This window comes from Megascapheus bottae, chromosome 33 (assembly GCF_031878675.1).
Source record: "Megascapheus bottae isolate mThoBot1 chromosome 33, mThoBot2.hap1, whole genome shotgun sequence".
Classification (NCBI taxonomy): Eukaryota; Metazoa; Chordata; class Mammalia; order Rodentia; family Geomyidae; genus Megascapheus; species Megascapheus bottae.
In genome coordinates this window covers 9,749,489-9,770,580 of record NC_143541.1, presented here as the reverse complement: position 1 = coordinate 9,770,580, position 21,092 = coordinate 9,749,489, and the positions used below count along the sequence as shown (strand labels likewise).

At 48.0% G+C, this 21,092-nt stretch overlaps 1 protein-coding gene across 2 annotated transcripts; it reads left to right on the top strand.

Moving 5' to 3' along the window:
* The first annotated feature begins 1,469 nt into the window (after positions 1-1,469).
* On the top strand, positions 1,470-20,736 carry Rpn1 (ribophorin I). Of its 2 annotated transcripts, none has more exons than XM_090324026.1 (10): positions 1,470-1,757; positions 6,415-6,479; positions 8,896-9,202; positions 11,525-11,734; positions 12,226-12,418; positions 14,699-14,798; positions 15,396-15,534; positions 15,658-15,777; positions 18,693-18,938; positions 20,217-20,736. In XM_090324026.1, the coding sequence occupies exons 1-10, from the start codon at positions 1,497-1,499 to the stop codon at positions 20,397-20,399; spliced, it is 1,824 nt and encodes a 607-aa protein (XP_090180152.1). In that variant the 5' UTR covers positions 1,470-1,496; the 3' UTR covers positions 20,400-20,736. The 2 variants fall into 2 exon arrangements, with proteins under 2 accessions (XP_090180152.1, XP_090180153.1); XM_090324027.1 differs by lacking the exon at positions 1,470-1,757 and adding an exon at positions 2,310-2,354.
* The last annotated feature ends 356 nt before the right edge of the window (positions 20,737-21,092 follow it).

Genomic DNA, 21,092 nt, shown 5'->3' with positions numbered 1-21,092 from the left:
ATAATTTTCTGATTCCTCTGTAAAAGAGAAGCTTTCTTTTTGCCTTTTCTTCCCCCATTAGCTGGTAAAATGGGTTGAGTATCTTTGTCACCCCCAGAAATTTATGGTGAAACCCAGTCCTCTTAGCAAGAGTGACTTTGATGACCTAATCGGGTCCTGAGGGTGGAGGCTAGAGGTGTCCATAGTAAGCCCTTTTTGCTTTTCTGTCTTGTGAAGACATGACCTTCCTCACCCAGAGGCTGCAATGTCAGCACCATCTTACTGGTGGAAAGCAGCCTTCTCCAGACAGTTCTACCCGCCAAGGCCTTCACTCTGGACTGTAGATAGAACTGTTTGCTTTTTTTTTTTTTTTTGCCAGTCCTGGGCTTGAGCTCAGGGCCTGAGCACTGTCCTTTGGTTTTCTCAAGGCTAGAGCTCTACCACCTGAGCCTCAGCACCACTTCTGGCTTTTTTCTATGTATGTGGTATTGAGGAATCGAACCCGGGTCTTGGTGCATGGTAGGCAAGCACTCTACCGCTAGGCCAAACTTCCAGCCCCCTTTTTTTTGCTTTTTACAAATTACCCAGCTTCGTGTTTGGTAGAGCAAACAGCTAGAATGTAGACATAGCTGAGCAAGAACAGCTAGTCTGGGTCATGAAATGGAAGCTGTCATGTTGAAAGAGCTTCCCTGTGTTCCACCAAGTTTTTTTTTTTTTTTTTCTGGTTACTGGGGTTTGAACTCGGATAAACTACCACTTGAGCCAGGTAGCCCCTCTATCAAGATTTTCTATGTGAAATAAAAAAGCCTCCTTCCTGCTTGCCTGTTGTCTTAGGGCTTAGAATACCAGCTCATCTTGCTAGGCCTACCTTGAGTTGGGTTTCCGTCTGTTGTTCCCAAAGGGTTTTAATGATGCAAATAAGAACAGGAACTTGGCGGCTAGCCTTGAGCAAAAGCAGCTCAGGGGCAGTGCCCAGGCCCTGGGTTCAAGCCCCAGAATTTGAAAACAAGAAGTCTGTCTGTGAATCTTTGCAGCCATCATTAGGATGTTGAAGAAGGTAAACTTCCATTTTCTTTTTTTTTACCAGCCCTGGGTCTTGAACTCGGGGCCTGAGCGCTGTCCTTGGGCTTTCTCAAGGCTAGAGCACCATTTCCAGCTTGTCCTGGGTCGGTGGTAGTGAGGAATCGAACCCCAGTCTTCGTGCATGTTAGGCGAGCACTCTTCCACCAGGCCAACCTCCTGGCCTGTAAGCTTACGTTTCCTGTCCGAGCTCAGTTGACAGCGTCAGGGGCAGAGGACGGAGGTGACCGCGGGGACCGGCCAGTGCCAGCCCGCTCGCCTTCCGGCAGCGCGGCGGCCAGCCTCCGGGTTTGTAGTCAGGCGCGCGGCGGCTGCCCAGTTGCCCTGGAGACCGGGGGTCCTTCCTGACCCCGTGGTCCCCGCTGGCCAATGAGCGGCCGCTCCGTGGCGGGGGCGGGGCTGGCGCCGGCGCTGGCGGCGCTCGACTGGGTTCGGTCATGGAGGCGCCCGCCGCTGGCCTGCTGCTGCTGCTCCTGGGGCTCGGGGCCTGCGTCCCGGCGCCCAGCGGCGCCTCGGAGGCCCCGCCGCTTGTCAACGAGGACGTGAGGCGCACGGTGGACCTGAGCAGCCACCTGGCCAAGGTGACGGCCGAGGTGGTCCTGGCGCACGCGGGCAGCGGCTCCTCGCCTCGCGCCGCCGCCTTCCTCCTGGCTCTGGAGCCGGAACTCGAGGCGCGGCTGGCGCACCTCGGGGTGCAGGTGCGTGCGGGACGGCCCGGGGGGGACCCTCGACGGGGCGTGCGGGGCGGCCCGGGGGGGACCCTCGACGGGGCGTGCGGGGCGGCCCGGGGGGGCCCTCGACGGGGCGGACGGCGGCCCCCGGAGCTCGGCCCTCCCGCCCGGGACGCGCCCCGTCGCGCAGGCCGCCGCCCACGTGGCAGCTCCGTGGGGCAGCGGAGGGCCGAGGGGCGGTCCGGGAGGCCTGCGCCGCCGGGGCCCTGCCGCCGGGGCCGCTCCGTCCACGCCGAAGCTGACCACCCCCCCCCACCCCGGAGTCGGCCACTCCCGCTTAACACTGGTAACGGAGCCCCGTGCGCCGCGCAGAGAGGCCGAGTCCGCGTCTCTCCCTCTGGCCCGCTCGCCTGGCCCGCCTCAGCAGCCTCGGGGAAAGGGGCTTCAGGACTGGGGCTGGGCACACGCCGAGGCTGGCGGGCTCCGCAGTGCTGTTCTCGTTAAACGGTCTCCGCTGCCTGATCACTCAGTTCTTTGTGGAGAGGAGAGTAGCCATGAAGTGCCACATTTCACCGGAGCACACTTGACTCTTGCATGTGGAGCTGTAAATCTGGGTTTGTAGAGGTCGGATTTCCAGAATGCTGCTTACGCCCTTTCAGGCCTGGCCCTTGATGAAAAGTAACTGAACTCAAAAGTTTCTGGAACGGATGGGTCAGACCTTACCTTGCCCCACCAGTACCATCTTTGAATGTTTTATCCCATTTTGTGTATGTGTATATCTGTCTCCTAGGGCTTGAACTCAGGGCCTTGACACTGCCCCTGAGCTTTATTTTTGCTCAAGACTAGTGCTCTACCACCTGAGCCACAGCTCCACTTACGTTTTTTTTTTTGGGGGGGGGGCGCTTGATTAGAGAGAGATCAGCTCTCAGACTTCCCTGATGGCTTTGAACATCTCAGACTCCTGAGATGTACCTTGGATTACAGAGGTGAGCCAGTGGCTTCAATCCCATTCCTTGCCATAAGCCAGGCATGATTTAGTGAGGTCAGTAGAAGCTAGCTATCCCATCTTCCTCTTGCAGAATTCTTATTGTACCGAGGTTATCTTTTTACATTTCACCTCTCCAACCTTATTGATGTACAGTTGGAATATAAAGCTACAGATAACTGGCTGCTGGTGGCTCCTGCCTGTAATTTTAGGTTCTCAAGAGGCTGAGTTTTAAGGATCGTGGTTTGAAGCCAGCCCAGGCAGGAAACGTCCGTGAAACTCTTACCTCCAAAAACTGGAAGTGGTCCTATGGCTCAAGTGGTAGAGCACTAGCATTGAGTAGAAGAAGCTCAGGAACAGCTCCCAGTGGACTGGCAGACAAACAAACCAAACACCCAAACCTATAGATAGTGTATACAGTTTGGTAGGTTGGACGTGTACAGTTGAGTTACCATTACCATAAAGTCAGGTGATAAGCATATCTGTCACCCCAAAATGATCTTTTGTCTCAGATTTTTCTGGGGAGGACATTGGTACCTCCATAAATCTACCTTGTGTCAGATGTGATAGGTTTATTTTTCTGTTTGTTTGGTCTGTGGTGGGTTTGAACTCATGGCCTGGGCCCTGTCCCTGAGTGAGCTCTTGTGCTCAAAGCTAGCAGTTTATCACTTTGAGCCACAGCTCCACTTCTGGCTTTTGAGTGATTAATTGGAGATAAGAGTCTCATGGGACTTCTCTGCCAGGGCTGGCTTTGAATGGTGATTCTCCTGAGTAGCTACAATTTACAAGCATTAGTCACCAATGCCCACCTTGTGTTGAGTATTTTAAGCATGTTCTCATTGAAACTGCTCAGTGACTTTGTGAGGTGTAGATGTTCTCATGTATCAGATAAGTTTTATCTTGGAGGCTATTTAATAACCTTTGGGGTAGGATTATACAATGTAGCTGAGCCAGGGATCTAGTTTGTGCCCACACTACCTCTTCTGGCTATGGTATGGAGCTGTGCCTCTAGATTTATTCACAGTCATAGTCATCTTGTAGACTTTCGGGGAGAGAGCAATTAGATGGCTAATGTGCTACTTTATATCCCTTGTCCTCAAGGGAAGGCGTTGGATTAAAAATGTAGCAGTATATTCTCCATTAGCTGTATTGGAACCTTGAGGTTGCTGAAAACTTTTTCAGTGGAGTTTTTTAAGCCGTTGTAGAGCCCATTGAGGAGCTGGTGAAAGATAGTATTGATGAACTGATGGACCCTCTCTATCACAAAAGGCCCATCTTCCCCTTTCTCTCTTATTTATTTACTTATTTATTTTTGGTGGACGCAGGGCTTGGACGTTGGGCCTGGGTGCTGTCTCTGAGCTCTTCAGCTCAAGGATACTGCCCTACCCCTGAAGCCACAGCCCCACTTCCCCACTTCCCATTTTCTGGTGGTTAATTAGAGGTAAGAGTCTTACGGACTTTAGTGCTTGGGCTAGCTTTGAACTGAGAGCCTCAGATGTCAGCCTCCCTAGTAACTAGGATTACAAGCATGAGCCACCGTGCCAGGCTCCACACTTTTTTGATCGTTAGGTGGAGGTGAATCCTATAGACTTTCTTGCCCTTGTTGGCTTTGAACCCCAATTCCTCAGATTTCAGCACCATGAGTAGCTAGGATTACAGGTATGAGCCACTAGTGCCTCGCTTCCATTTTTATTTTTCCCCCTCTTATTTGGATCCTGTACTTGAAATATTGTCTCTAATCATTTATTAAGTGATAATGCACCTTTTTTTTTTTTTTTTTGCCAGTCCTGGGGACTTAACTCAGGGCCTGAGCACTGTCCTTGGGCTTTTTCCCCAAGGCTAGTGCTCTACCATTTGAGCCACAGCACCACTTCCAGCTTTTCTATGTATATAGTATGGAGGAATTGAACCTGGGTCTCTGGGTCTTCATGCATGCTAGCCAAGCATTCTACCATTAGGCCTAACTCCTGTCCCCTGTGGGTTGTTTTTTTTTTTTTTTTTTTTTTTGTAGGTGGTGCGGATTGAACTCAGGGCCTGAGCTCTGTCCTTGGGATTTTTCCTCAAGGCTACCACTCTGCCACTTGAGTCACAGCATCATTTATAGTTTTTTCTATGTATGTGGTATCAAGGAATCGAACCCAGGTCTTCGTGCATGCCAGGCAAGCGCTCAATCACTAGACCAATTCCCAGCCCCCAGGTATAATTTTATAATTAAGACAAATTATCCTATATTTCAACAAGAATTCAAATAAGTACCAGTATACTTTTTGAGTTAGCATTCTCCTCAAAGTAATTGAACTTTTTTGTTTAGCGTGTATAGCTTTATTGGGGATGATTTTTAGAGACTTAAAATATTACAAATAATAGTAAAATGTTCCTCTCATGTTAGGGGTATGGCTCAATGGTAAAGTACACAGTTAACATGCACGAAGACCTTGGGTTCAAGTCTCAATATCATACATTAAATTTTTTTTTAACATCGTGTATCCTGCTGGGAATCACTGTTTCATTTGTAAAAAGTAGTCCTTTTGCCAGATGCCTGTAATTGGAGCTACTCAGAAAGCTGAGATCCAAGGATTATAATTTAAAGCCAGGCTGGGCAGAAACATCCGAGAGACTCCTAACTTCAATTAACCAGTAAAGATGTTGAACTGGGGTATGGCTCAGCGTCAACCTTGGATGAAAAAGTCAAGTGAAAATGCCAGGCCCTGAGTTCAAGACCTAGAACCACCACAGAAAAGTAGGATTTATTTATTTGCATATTCACGTGGGTTAGAAATGAGCTTTGTGGAAGAGGTGCTATTGTTCAAGTGGTAGAGTGCTATCCTTGAGCACAAAGAGGTTCAGGGACAGCACCCAGGCCCTGAGTTCAAGCCCCACAACCGACCCCTCCTACTCCCCCCCCAAAAAAAGGACTTTGTGGTGTGTGTGTAATTGCCATGGAGTCTTCTCCACGGCATGTCTTCTCCTCTCAGTACGCCCCTGCAGCTTTCTAGAGTGAGCATCCTTTTTCCGTGTGTGTCCATCACAGGAAGGGTTGAGTAAAAGAGGGAGCCAGAGGAGCCAATGGTTCCTTCTCCCTAGGGACTTTTGCTACTTTTGTGTGTGTGTGAAATGATTTTTGTAATGAATAGGATGTGTGTGTGAGTCCGTGTGTGCGTGCGTGCATACACGTACTGGTACTGGGCTTGAACTCAGGGACTGATGTTTTGTCCCTTAATTTTTTTTGCTCAAGGCTGGAGCTCTACCACTTTAACCACAAGTTCACTTTAGCTTTTTGTTAGTTAACTGGAAATGAGAGTTTCATGGACTTTCTTGCCCAAGCTGGTTTAGAACCACTGTTCTCAGATCTTAGCCTTCTGGGAAGCATTTGGGAGTGCATTTGGAAATGTGGACCCAATGTATTTATAGAAAACAGTAAATCTTTGGCAATGTTCTTTCATTATAGAGAAAACAATTTAGAGCTGGGCGCAATGGCTCACTCCTGGAATCCTAGCTACTCAAGAGTCTGTGAGACTCTTATCTCCAATTAGCCACTAGAAAACTGAAAGTGGTGCTGTGGCTCAAGGGGTAGGGCAGTAGCCTTGAGCTGAAGAGCTCAGGGACAGCGCCCAGGCCCAGAGTTCAAGCCTCACTACCAGTGAAAAAAAATTTAGAAACCAAAAGCTAAAAGAATAACTTACTTTTTTTCTGTAACAGGTGAAGGGAGAAGATGAGGAAGAGAACAATCTGGAAGTACGAGAAACCAAAATCAAGGGTAAAAGGTAATCTTACAAACGACAGTTTGAGAGAAATCCTCAAGGCAGGATTGACCAGATATTTGGGGTGGGGTGGAGTGAAGTATCAGAAAATCAACTTCTGCAGTGGTTTAGATATTAGTGCCATTAACAGAGTTCCAGAATTGGTTAGATGGTGGTGCTAGGAGCAGAGGAAGGGAATCAGATCAGAATGGTACTGGCCAGGGGTGGCAGTCACTGGAGCTGTCCCGTAAATATTAGAAGTTGAATTGAGGGTACGGATGGTTCTGTAATTCCAGGTACTCTGGAGGCTGAGATCTGGGATCAGGTCCCAAAGCCAGCCTGCACAGGGAAGTCCATGAGACTTTGCTTCAGTTGACCCCCCACAAAAGCCATAAATGGAGCTGTGGTTCTGGTAGTAGAACACTAACATTGATCCCAGGCCCTGAGCTCAAGTATCAGAACAGATGTGTGGGCTCGTGGGCGTACACATGTGCACGCGTACACACACACACACACACACACACGCACACGCACACACAGACGTGATTGGAGAGCTCCAAATAGCAGAGTAAGAACTGCCTTGGATGCCAGACTCATGCTTGTACTCCTAGGTACTCAGGAGGCTGAGATCTGAGGATCAAGGTTCAAAGCCAGTCTGGGCACTAAAATCAGTGAGACTCATCTCCAATTAACCACAAGAAGTGGTGCTGTGGCTCAAGTGGTAGAGAAGTAGCCTTGACCTGAAGAGTGCTCAGAGTTCAAGTCCCAAGACCAACAAAGGGGAAAAAAAAAAAAAAAGAACTGCCTTGGAGGTAAAGGATGCTGAGTGTGTCCTATGTGACCTGTTTCCTGTTTCAGTAGCATCCTGTATGTAGTGGGAGGAAGTGTTGAATGTGACCTATTTTAGCATGTTCCTTAGTTTCAGGAAGTATAATGGTATGAGTCTTGTGAGTTACACAGGAAAAGTCTTCCCTGTGATCTTTTGAAGATAAATCCTGTGGGAACATAATAAATCCTTTCAGGGTCTGAGCACTGTCCCTGAGCTACTTTTGCTCTGTCACTTGAGCCACTGCACCACTTTGGGCTTTTCTGTTTACGTGGTACAGGGGAATTGAACCCAGGGCTTCATGCATACCAAGCAAGCACTCTACCACGAAGCCTCATTCCCAGCTTTTAGTTTATTACTAATGGTTTCTACATCTAACAAAAATTTGTTTCCTAGATTAGAAAACTCAGATTCATTTTAGAGGGTTTTTTTCCCCTGTAGTTAGAAAAAGTAGGTGGGCAGTGGTGGCTCATTCCTGTAATCTTAGCTACTCAGGAGGCTGAGTTCTGAGGATTGTAGTTCAAAGCTAGGCAGGAAAGTCCATGAGACTCTATCTCCAGTTAATTCCAGAAAACCCGAAGTAGTGCTGTGACTCTAAAAGTGATAGAATATTAGCCTTGAGCAAAAAAACTCAGGGACAGTGCCCAGACTTCAAGTTCAAGTCCCATGGTTGACCAAAAAAAAAAAAAAAGTGGAGGTTTGAACTCAGGTTGTGCTTGCTCTACTTATTTGCTTGGTGGTGCTTTACCACCAAGCTTGAGCTATGCCTTCAGCCAGCTTTTTGCTGGTTATTTAGAGATTGTGCTATGGAGTCCTGCTGTTAGGAACTGCAGTCCTCTAGATCTCAGCCTCCTGAGTAGCTTAAAATATGAGTGTAAAGCATTGTTGTCTGGCCATAATTGGCCATTTTAAATATTCTTTTTGGTTTTGGATTAGTACTGGAGCTTAAATTCATGGCCTGAGTGCTTTCCCTTAGTTTTTTCATGTAAAGCTAGAGCTCTTTTACTTGAGCCATTGCTCCACTTCTGTTTCTTTGGTGGTTAATTCTCACGGACTTTTCCTGTCTATCCTAAAATAGCTTTGAATCTATTCTCAGATAACTTCAGCCTCCTAAGTAGGTTTATAGGTATCAGTCACCAATGCCAAGCTGAAATTAATTAATAGATTAAAAGTGATCTCTAAGGGTGGAAATTTGGGCTAGATGTAGAGTGCCCAGCATGCACAAAGACCTGGCTTCGATTCCTCGTTACCACATACATAGAAAAAGCCGGACATGGTGTTGTGACTCAAGTGGTAGAGCTTCAGGACTAAGTTCAAGTCCCAGGAATGGAAAGAAAGAGAGAAAAAAGAAAAGATCTGAAAGGCAGTTGTTTTTTTGTTGTTGTTTTGATCATGGGGCTGGAACTCTGGGCCTGGGCGCTGTCCCTGAGCTCTTTAGCTCAAGCCTACCCTACCCTACCCTACCCTTTGAGCCAGAGCTCCACTTCCAGTTTTCTAGTAGTTTCTAGTGGCTTTGAACCTTGATCCTCAGATCTCAGCCTCTTGAGCAGCTAGGATTACAGGTGTGAGCCACCACACCTGGCTCCTTAACCCTTCTTAATTCTCTTGTTTCAGTGGAAGATTCTTCACGGTTAAGCTCCCAGTTGCTCTGGATCCTGGGAACAAGATTTCAGTCATTGTGGAAACAGTTTTCACCCATGTGCTTCAGCCCTATCCAACCCAGATAACACAGGCAGAGAAACAATTTGTGGTTTTTGAGGGGAACCATTATTTCTACTCTCCCTACCCAACAAAGACCCAGACTATGCGTGTGAAGCTCGCCTCCCGAAATGTGGAGAGCTATACCAAGCTGGGGACCCCCACACGCTCTGAAGACCTCCTGGATTATGGTCCTTTCAGAGATGTCCCTGCCTATAGTCAGGTAAGCCTGGTAGCCCTGATGTCTGCTTCAGAGGCCCTTGCACAGAGTGGCTCTTGACTGATAGGCTGGGGTGACTTGGGGTGGGTGGAAATTTGAAGTGGCTTTTACCTGCTGTGGAATGTGTCTTGGGGTTATTTCTCCTGGAGTACAGTGGCCATAACTGCAAGTGGAGAGTAGGACTTGAGGGTGATTGGAGGGATAAAATGAGAAACTGGTATGTCGTGGGTAGCAGCCTCAGCTGAGTGACTGAGGGCCTTGGGATTGGTGCTGGGAGGGAGAAGAAGCGTTCAGGCTTTATGTTTGGTTGTGGGGCTTGAATTCTGGGCCTGAGCATTGTCCCTGAGCTCTTCACCTCAAGGCCTCAAGGCTATCACCCTACTCCTAGAGCTAAAGCACTACTTCTAGTTTTCTAGTGATTAATTGGAAATAAGAGTCTGATGGACTATTTTAGTTCCTGAGTTGGCTTTGAACTGCGGTCTTTGATCCTCAGTATCTCAGCCTCCTGAGTAGCTAGGATTACAGAGGTGAGCGACTGGTACCCTAGCTTTCTACTTCCTTTTTTTTTTTTTTGCTGTGTGTTGGTTGGAGATAAGACTTAGCAGGAGTGGTGACTTATGCCTGTAATCCTAGTTACTCTGGAGGCTCAGATCTGAGGATCAAGGTTCAAAGCCAGCCAGGCACAAAAGAACCTGAGACTCTTATCTCCAGTTAACCTCTAGAAAATGAGAAGTGGGACTTGGCTTAAGAGTAGGGTGGTAGCCTTGAGCTGAAGAGCTCAGGGACAATGCCCAGGCCCAAGGGTAGGGCAGTAGCCTTGAGCTCAAGAGCTCAGGGACAATGAGGCAGGCAGAGTTCAAGCCTCATGACCCAAAAAGAGTCTCAAGGACTTTTCTACCTAGACTGGATTTGAACCACCATCCTTAGATCTCAGCCTCCTGAAGAGTTAGGAATGTAGGCATGAGCCACCAATGCCCAGCTTGTTGTTGTATTGATGATCTGATTAGTGTGAGATGAAATCTCAATATAATTTTATTTATTTATTTTTGCCAGTCTCGGCTTGAACTCAGAGCCTGAACACTATCCTTGGGCTTTCTCAAGGCTAGAGCTCTACCACTTGAGCCTCAGCACCACTTCTGGCTTTTTGCTATGTATGTGGTACTGAGGAATCGAACTCGGGTCTTCGTGCTTGTTAGGCAAGCACTATACCACTAGGCCAAACTCCCGGCCCCTTTCCAGCTTTTTTCTATGTATGTGGTACCGAGGAATCAAACCTGGGCCTTTGTGTGTGCTAGGCAAGCACTCTTCAGGTCAGTTTTTTAAATACAAAAGATGTATTAGGCCAAGCTGATGGCTCTCGCCTATAATCCTAGCTACTCAGGATGCTGAAATCTGAGGATCACAGTTCATAGCCATCCTGGGCACAAGACGATGAGATTCTTTTTTTTTTTTTTTGCCAGTCCTGGGCTTGAGCTCAGGGCCTGAGCACTGTCCTTGGGCTTTCTCAAGGCTAGAGCTCTACCACTTGAGCCTCAGCACCACTTCCAGCTTTTTTCTATGTATGTGGTACCGAGGAATGGAATGTGGGTCTTCATGCATGCTAGGCAAGCACTTAACCACTAGGCCAAACTCCTGGCCCGACGATGAGATTCTTATCTCCAATTAAGCACCAGAAAACTGGAAGGTGTGCTGTGGCTCAAGTGGTAGAGTGCTATCCTCGAACTGAAGAGCTCTGGGATAGTGCACAGGCCCAGAGTTCAAGCCCTATGACAAAAAAAAAAAAAAAGATATGTTGGAACTTAACAAAAAAAAATATATTGTTTTTTGAAATGAACATTTATGTCCATATTAGCAAAAAGACCTAATATATATAATTAAAGTGTTGCAGAAGTGGCTTCAGGTGTAGGGTGGTAGTCTTGAGCTGAACAGCTTAGGGACAGCACCCATGCCCAGAGTTCAAGTCCTACCACAGACTAAATAAGTAACAAGTTGCTGATATGGAGAAGAGTGGTTCACGTGGTTGAGTTATAACCTTGAGCAAGCTGAGTGTGAGCCTCTGAGTTCAGGCCTTGGAAATGGCAAAACAGTTCAACACATATGGCATGTAGCCAGATATAGTGTGCTTGCATACATGTATTCCAGCTGTACTTGGTAGATTGCAAGTTTGAAGCCAGCCTGGGCTACATAGCCTTGGGAGAAAAGTTAGCAACTTCATGTTTAGCCCTTCTGTGATGTGTGTAGACTGTCTCCAGCAAATTGATTTTAGATGACTGTTGATACCCATTTCACAAAACAGTGAAGTGCTTTTTCTCCCTTCTTGCCCAGGATGCTTTCAAGGTGCACTATGAGAACAACAGCCCGTTCCTGACTGTCACCAGCATGACGCGTGTCATCGAGGTCTCTCACTGGGGCAACATCGCCGTGGAAGAGAATGTGGATTTGAAGCATACGGGGGCTGTGCTCAAAGGGCCTTTCTCCCGCTATGACTACCAGAGGCAGCCAGACAGTGGAATATCTTCCATCCGGTCTTTTAAGGTGTGTAGCATTCAAGTTGAACATTGTCAGTCATCCTTCTCTTGCTTTTGGAAAGTAACCAAAAAAATAGTTGGGGAATTAATCAGTTGTCAAGTAATTGAGGGCCTGTCCCTGAACTCTTTTGCTCCAGGCTGGCGCTACCACTTTGAGCCACATGCCACTTCTGGCTTTCTGGTGATCAATTGGAGAGAAGAGTCTCTTGGGGGGCCAGAAGTGTGACCTAGTAGTAGAGTGACCTAGTGGTAGAGTGCTTGCCTACCATGCACAAAGCCATCGGTTTAATTCCCAGGTTCCAGATACACTGAAAAAGCTGAAAGTGGCTCAACTGGTAGAGTGTTAGTGTTGAGAACATTCACAGGCAGTGTCAGGTCCTGAGTTTAAACCCCAGGACTGGCAAAAAGAAAAAAAAAAAGAGGTAATGAAGATGTTGTTGCCTTGCGTCTCTGAGATCCTCTCTGGAGCTTCCCAGTGGCATGTCCTCTTTCTTGCAGACCATTCTCCCTGCTGCCGCCCAGGACGTTTATTACCGGGACGAGATCGGCAATGTTTCTACCAGCCACCTTCTTATTCTGGATGACTCTGTGGAGATGGAAATCCGCCCTCGATTCCCTCTCTTTGGTGGATGGAAGACACATTACATCATTGGCTACAACCTTCCAAGCTATGAATACCTCTATAATTTGGGTGAGTCTATGATGCAGTAAGAGTGGAATAACAAGGGAGAGACTTTTCCCTCCCTCCCTCCCTCCCTCCTCCCCTCCTTCCTTCCCTCCCAGATCCCTCTCTCCCAGCATTTACCAGCCCTTCCAATGTAGATAGTGTTCTCCTGTCATTCTTGAAAAGGCTGATATATCAGGAACAACTTCTACGAGTTGGTTCAAATTATTGTTGTAAAAGTAATGTCTGAGCGTAGTAATCGCTTAATACATTAGTAAAAATTCTCTACTGTCAGAGAAAATCAATTAATTAATTAATTAAAAAAATTTTTTTTGGTTGGTTGTGGGGCTTAAACTCTGGGCCTGGATGCTGCCCCTGAGCTCTTCAGCTGAAGGCTACTGCCCTACCCTTGGAGACACAGCACCATTCTGGTTTTCTGGTGGTTAATTGGAGATAAGAGTCTCACGGACTTTAGTGCCCAGGCTGGCTTTGAACCCAGATCCTCAGATCTCAGACTCCTGAGTAGTTAGGATTCTTGGTGTGAGCCACCATGCCCAGCTTGTAGTTACATTTCTACATATGTTTATAGTCTTAACATTTTTAGTCTGTAGGCCGTCTTGTAATTAAATTGTTACACCTTTGTGATATGACCTCAGTCTCTTCTTTCTTGATTTCTTACAGAAAGACATTTCTGGTTCAATTGTATATTTTCCTTCCTTCCTCCCTTCTTCCCTTTCTCTCTTCCTTCCTTCCTCCCCCCTCCTTCCCCCCCCCTCTCTTTTTCTTTTTGCCAGACCTGGGGCTTGAACTCAGGGCCTGAGCATTATCTTTGGGCTTTCTCAAGGCTAGCACTCTACCACTTGAACCACAGCACCACTTCTGGCTTTTTCTATGTATGTGGTACTGAGGAATCGAATCCCCTCATGCATGCTAGGGAAGCACTCTGCCACTAGGCCAGATTCCCAGTCCCCAATTGTATATTTTCTACTAGAGATCTTGTATACAGTTTCTAAGAGGCTGTGGTTTCTTGTAGTGAAAAATGGTAATTTAAGACCATAATCTATGAGACTGCATCTGTGGCTAATGTCTGTAGTTCTAGTTACTCAGATAGCTGGCGTAGTATTGTGGTTGACCTAGCAAACACTGTCATCCCAATTACTTAGGAAGTATAAGTAGGATCATGGTCCAGTATTCCCCTAGAGAGACTGTCAGGAAATGGAAAATAGGAGCTTGGAGTTTGGCCTAGTGATAGAGTGCTTGCCTAGCATGCACAAAGACCTGGGTTCAATTCTTCAGTACTACATACACAGAAAAGCTGGAAGTGGTGCTGTGACTGAAGTGGTGCTTTGGCTCAAGTGGTAGAGCTCTAGTTTTGAGAAAAAAGCCCAAGGGCAGTGCTTAGGCCCTGAGTTCAGTCCCCAGGACTGGCAAAAAAGAAAAGAAAGAAAGAAAAGAAAATGGAAAAATAACAAAACCAGAAAGGTCTTAGAATATGGCTCAAGTGGTAGAGTACCTGCTTTAGGAGTACAAGGCCTCGTCTTCTTTAAGCCCCAGCACTGACATGCACACACACACACAGAAGCACATACATACACACACACACATACACACACGCACAGACACATACACACACAGACACGCACACACAGACACGCACACACAGACACGCACACACAGACACACACATAGACAAAGACACACGCACACACACACAGACACAATAATAGAAGTAGGAATTGTTGCTTTGAGGATTGCCAGCATCTGTGCCTGTCTCTTTCATATATGTAGAATGTGTGTATTACAGTTGACACTTTGTTGGTATGTTACATCTAATTCGGTGTTGTAGATCTGGATTCTGAAGAGTATCAGATGGCAGAATTACAACATTCTATAATCAAGTCATTGGCTTTATCACACAACTCAACAGGTTAAAACCAGTGCTCCTTTCCCCATCTTCCCTGTTTTGGCTGTGGGTGCATTATTGAAGCAGGTAGGCGTTATGCAGTGTATTTCCCTTAAATTCTGTTATAGTTCTCATGGTATTTTATGTGTGTGTGCATGCACACACGTGCACATCAGTACTGGGATGTGAACTCAATGCCTGAGTGCTGACTGTTTTTTCATTTCCAGCCTTTTGCTAGTTAATTGGAAATAAGAGTCTCAAGACTTTACTGCCCAGGTTGAACCACGGCCCTGATCCTCCTGTCTCAGCCTCCTGAGTCACTGGGGTGCTAGGCATGTGCCATTGCTATTAGCTGCTCTCCTATTCTCTGTCACATTGCTGCCTGTATTTGCCTTAACCCTCAGGTGACCAGTACGCACTGAAGATGAGGTTTGTGGACCACGTGTTTGATGAGCAAGTAATAGATTCTCTGACTGTGAAGATCATTTTGCCTGAGGGGGCCAAGTGAGTATGCCTGTCCCTTCTGTGCACCCATTCCCCTGAAAGCCCCAAGGGGGTTTGAATCCCATGGTGTGAGCACATGCTTACCAGTAGCTTTGCCTGAAGCTTAAAAAGGTAAGTCAGAGGAAGGCAGGATGTTTGTTCACAAAATCTTCCAGAAACAAATGGCTTGATGGCTGCAAGAAGGATAAGATAGCCAGTTATGCCTTGTGCTGTGTTGACAGACAAAGAGCCATGACCTAGAGCTGCACTTCATCGTGGGCTTCCAGCTGACATGCCAGGGTGCTGCCCTTGTCATGAATGGAACACCAGGGCACCTCCTTTGTCATGAGTGGGTTCCCTTGTGTGAGGAGATTTGATGTCCCTGAGACTTCCCATAGGTGGATTGTGCTGGTGAACCAATGAGCTGTGGCCTGGGGATGGCGCTAGGGCACACACAGGAGCTGCCATCCTCCTCGGGGCTTTCTCTGGCAGTGGATGCCGGGGTTTCAATGTGGAGCATGGACTTTGCTGTCCTTAGCCCTGGAGAACTAACTCCAGCAGCAGCGCCTGGGTGGGCGCGGTGTGCTTGAGGCTCAGGGCTCTTTCCATCTGCCTCAGGAACATCCAGGTGGACAGCCCTTACGAGATCAGCCGGGCCCCGGGTGAGCTGCACTATACGTACCTGGATACCTTTGGGCGCCCTGTGATTGTCGCCTACAAGAAAAATTTGGTTGAACAGCACATTCAGGACATTGTGGTGAGTGGTCGGTCCTACTGTTCTGTCTTCATACTGGTTCAGGACAGAGTGGGCAGCCTGGGAGTGGGTCTGGGTGCCTGGCTCGGTAGCCCTGACTCTGCCCGTCTTCCTGGTCTCCCCCAGATCCACTACACCTTCAACAAGGTGCTGATGCTGCAGGAGCCCCTGCTGGTGGTTGCTGCCTTCTACGTGCTGTTCTTCACCGTCATTGTGTACGTGCGCCTGGACTTCTCCATCACCAAGGTGCCTGGTTCCCCTCCGTGACCTTCCTAGCCGAGGGCGGGCCCTTCCCTTGGTAGACTGGACTCTGCTCTGATAACATCAGTGGTGCAGACGCTTTGGGGGTAAGCCAGGGCCTCACCCCATTCAAGACAGGACAGTCTTGGTGCTGTGGTCACCAGAGCACTGGGGGGAGGCCCTGTCCTGTTTTAGTCTGGAAACACTGCTGCTTGGATGCTCTGTGCTCCATGGGACCCATCTGCTGAACTTAGAGGCAACACAAATACTTCCTTAGTTGCCTTGCCAGCTTTCTTTTGACTTTTGACTTCCCTGGCACTACATAGACTACATAGTGTTTATTTATTTTTTTTTAATTTGTGGAATAAGCAGCTACCTTTTTTTTTTTTTTTTTTTTTTCCAATTGCGTCGTGGGTCTTGAACTCTGGGCCTGGGCATTGTCCCTGAGCTCTTCAGCTCAAGGCTACTGCCCTATCCCTGGAGCCATAGCTCCACTTCCCATTTTCTAGTGATTAAGGGTCTTTTGGTTTTTTGTTTTTTTTTTTTTAAGCCTGGGCTGGCTTTGAACCGCGGTCCTCAGATCTCAGTCTCCTGAGTAGCTAGGATTATAGGCATGAGCCACTGCTCCTGGCAAGATGATGCTTTTTTTTTTTTTTTGGTGGGTCATAGAACTTGAACTTGGCTTGCCTGGGTGTTGTCCCTGAGGTCTTGAGCTCAAGGCTACCACCCTACCCTTGAGCCAAGTCGCACTTCCCATTTTCAAGAGGTTATTTAGAGATAAAAGTCTCAGGTTCTTTTGTATCTGGGCTGGCTTTGAACCTTGATCCTCAGATCTCAGTCTCCTGAGTAGCTAAGATTACAGGCTCCAGGGTTGATACTCATTTAACTTATCTTAAACATTTTTAAAACTGACATATATATATATATATATATATACACACACACACATACATACATACATATATATATGTCAGTATACATATGTATGTATATGTATATACTATAAATTAACTTTAATAGTTTCCTTACTTTTTTTTGTCAGTCTTGGATCTTGAACTCAGGGGCCGGGCACTGCCCTTGAGCTTTCGCAAGACTACTACTCTTCCACTTAAGCCACAGCACCACTTCCAGCTTTTTCTGTGTATGTGGTACCAAGGAATTAAACTGAGGGCTTGGGTTACATGCTAGGCTAGGCAAACACTCTACCACTGAATCACACAATTCCGCCCCCCTCCTCCCCCCGCCACTTTTGTTTTGGGTGCTGGTCCTTGGCTTGAACTCAAGGCCTAGGTGCTGTCCCTTATCTTTTTGATTCAGAGCTGGTGCTCTGCCATTTGAGTCATAGCTCCTTTTTTGGCTTTTTGGTGATTAGTTCAAGATAAGAGTCTTATGGACTTTCCTACCTGGGTTAGCTTTGAACCACAATTCTCAGGCTTCAGCCTCTGAACAACTGTTACAGACAGCCATAGGCTGGTTCTCACTTTTTAGAAAGTAGCTACAAAGTATGCCATTGGATGAATGGCCATAGTTTATTCATCAGTTTTGTTTCTGTGCATTCCCTCCCTCCCTCCCTCCCTGGTTGTTGTTGCCCATGGGGTTTGAACTCAGGGCCTGGGTGCTGTCCCTGACCTCTTCTTCCTTCTTTTTTTTTTTGATGGGTCATGGGGCTTGAACTGTGGTCCTGGGCGCTGTCCCTGAGCTCTTCAGCTCAAGGCTACCACCCTACCCTTGAGCCAAGCCCCATTTCGTATTTTCTAGAGGTTAATTAGAAATAAGAGTCTCAGGTTCTTTTGTGCCTGGGCTGGCTTTGAACCTTGAGCCTCAGATCTCAGCGTCCTGAGTAGCTAGGACATGGTGTGAGCCACTGCGCCGTGCCCAGCTTCTTTTTTCTTCTAGTTCCAGGGCTTGAATTCAGGGCCTGACTGAGCACTGTCCTTGGGCTTTCTCAAGGCTAACACTCTGTCACTTGAGCCACAGTAACACTTTGGCCTTTTTCTATGTATGTGGTACCAAGGAATCAAACCTGGGTCTTCATGCATGCTAGGCAAGCACTCTACCACTAGGCCAAACTCCCGCAGCATTCAACTATTTTTGAATTACAGCTCCACTTCCGGTTTTCTGATCCTTAATTGGGAGATAAACGTCTCAAGGGCTTTCCTGTCTGGATTGGTCATGCTTAATGATTCATTGAGTAAACATAATTGTGTGTCACATGAACCAATGGAGAGCTGGGCAGTAAACTCAGATGGTGTGGTATGTGAAGAATTTCTTGCCAGGCTGGGCATGGTGGCTCACATTTGTAAACCTAGCTACTCTGAGATCTGAGGATCAAGGTTCAAAGCCAGCCTGGGCACAAAAGGACCTGAGACTTATCTACAATTAACCTCTAGAAAATGAGAAGTGTGGCTTGGCTCAAGGGTAGGGTGGGCAGTAGCCTTGAGCTGAAGAGCTCAGGGATAGAGCCCAGGCCGAGTTCAAGCCCATGCCCCCTACCCCCGACCAAAAAAAAAAGTCTCATGCCAGAAGGAACTCATGCTCCTTCAAGTGTAAAGGCCTTCAGGTGTTCCTCAGGGCCTAAACAACAAAAAACAAATCATGAGTTCCTTTGCAGTAGGCCCCCCTCAAGCCTTCAGCTGGCACTGAAGTCTCTTCTCAGCTCTTCCCATATCTGTTCACCACATGCTCTAATATTACTGTCCTTGTTCAACTTTGTGAGCCCTGTGGATGGCTTCCACAAATGTCCCCTGTTCTGCCCATTGCTGGGCTTGTCCAGATTGAGTTCCAGCACGTATTTGATTCTCTGGCTCAGCGAAGGTGACTTGTTGATGGATAGGTGGTAGCAGTGGATATCCTCTGGCAAGTGTGTTGCCGTGGGCTCCAGTGTGAGCATTGTCAGATACGGTGTTCCTTGTCTTCCCCAGGATCCAGCTGCAGAAGCCAGGATGAAAGTGGCTTGCATCACAGAGCAGGTTTTGACCTTGGTCAACAAGAGGATAGGCCTCTATCGTCACTTTGATGAGACTGTCAACAGGTACAAACAGTCTCGGGATGTCTCTACCCTCAGTAGTGGCAAAAAGAGCTTAGAGACTGAGCACAAGGCTGTGACCAGCGAGATCGCGGTGCTGCAGTCCAGGCTGAAGACGGAGGGCTCTGACCTGTGTGACAGGGTGAGTGCTTGCAGTGTAGGTCTCTTCTCTGTCGGCCTTCGTGCCCGGTAGCTGTCCTGCACAGTTGCCAGGCTCAGCATGCTTAGGTATTGCTTGTGAGGCTCTAGCGCCTGAGGCCTAGAAGCTCCATGTCCTGGAGAAAGGAGGCTGCTTCCTCTGGGCTGAGGTCTGCCCTGCCCGGCTACCCCATGTGCTCTCACCTCAGTGGTGTGGCCAGGCCTGTAGTCCTCCCACAGATGCCCGCAGCTGATGTGGGAGCATTTAGAGTTCAAGACCAGACTTAGTTAACAGGTAGAAAATTACATCAGAAAAAGAATTCAGACTTAAAAATCACAGACTCAAATGCAGGTTCTGGCCAGGCACTAATGGCTCACACCTGTAACCTCATGAAGCTGAGATTGGAGGATTGCAGGTTGAAGCTAGCCTGTGCAGAAAAGTCTGTGAGACTCTTACCTACAACAAACTACTCAGAAAAAGCTGGAGTGGCCCTGTGGCTCAAGTGGTAGAGCAATCACATTGAGCCAAAGAAGCTCAGGGACAGCTCTCAGGGTCGCACTGTGATTCCAGTTCTGTCACTTTGGAAATGTTTCATGACCTCTTGGGGGTCATGAAATAGCTCTGCATGTAAGTGCTTGTCACAGGGATTGTGTGCTGTGTAAGTGGCCTTACCAGTCCGGCAGCAGAAGTGTCCTCCTCCCAGAGGGGTCACTCACAGTCCCTGACCCTGTCCCATTCCTTACTCTGCGCTAGTTTATGTATAACTCCATCACTTTGTGAAACGTGTTTTTTGTGTCAGCTCCACGAGGATAGGGTGCCTGTCTGTTAGCTGGCATGCCCCACAATGTGCTTGCTCACCATGTGTCCTCTGCCATGTATGTGCCCTGTGTGGTAATGGGGCGAGTTCCATCTGGTCAACCCTAACCCCATGCCAACCATTGATCTGTTGCTTAACTGAGTCCCTGGGTTAGCAGCAGGGAGAGAAGAGATACTTGTGCTTACTGCTGTGTGCCAGGGCACCGTGCTGTGTGATTCCACCGTGCTCGCCCTCAGTCCTCACCATTGTCTGCAGACCGGACCACGGATGGAGAGTGGCTGGCTGTGAGGCCTTTGTGCGGAGGAGCAGGGCCCAGAGGTGGTCCAGGCACGTCTGCAGATGCAGCCGTCCTCCTCTGGCTGGTCCCTCTGCCCTTGGCACTGTGCCCTTGGCTGCGGTTGGGCCGTTGGGTTGGAGGGAGGCCTGTTCTGTTGTCAGTGTTTCCCTGCTCTCGCCTTGGCCAGGTGAGTGAGATGCAGAAGCTGGATGCGCAGGTGAAGGAGCTGGTACTGAAGTCCGCCGTGGAGGCCGAGCGGCTGGTGGCTGGCAAACTCAAGAAGGACACGTACGTCGAGAACGAGAGGCTCATCTCGGGAAAGCGCCAGGAGCTGGTCACCAAGATCGACCACATCCTCGATGCCCTGTAGCCCTGCCCATGCCCAGGGGCCCGAGTGCCTGCCCTCAGAGCAGAGGGTGGGTGGAGGAGCTGCAGCACAGAGATGGGCAGAGGCCCTCGGGAGGGGAGGCCAGGCCCTGCCTGTCTTCCCAGTTGCAAGCCTAAAAGATTCCCACTAAAACCAAACGTCTTTGTATTTTGAGCAAAGAAAGGCATTTTCAGTAGTCAGTGCCCCCCCCTCCCAGTCTGGGGCATTTTTTCATCTTGAAAGCCCTTCTAATTTCTGACATTTGGTATTTTGTGAGTGTATGCATTTTGTTTTATTTTTAAAGTGTGTGTGACCAAATGAAAATAAAGAAGGGACTGGACATTTGTTTACAATTCTCCTTAGTTAATACCTGAGGATGAAGAAAATGTTTTCTAGTCCTTTTCATACACTGAGTGGTGGATTTGTTCCTATGAGCAAGGTGGCTCACACCTGTAATCCTGGCTGCTCAGGAGGCTGAGAATTGAGGATCAAGGTTCAAAGCCAGCCTGGGCATAAAAGTCTGTGAGACTGTTACCTCCAGTTAACCACTAGAAAACGGAAAGTGGCACTTTACCGTCAGTGGTAGAGCACTAGCCTTGAGCTGCAAAACTCAGGGACAGTGACCAGGCCCGGAGTTCAAGCCCATGACCCACTAGGGGAAAAAAAAGGGACAAAGTATTTATAGTATGCCAGAGT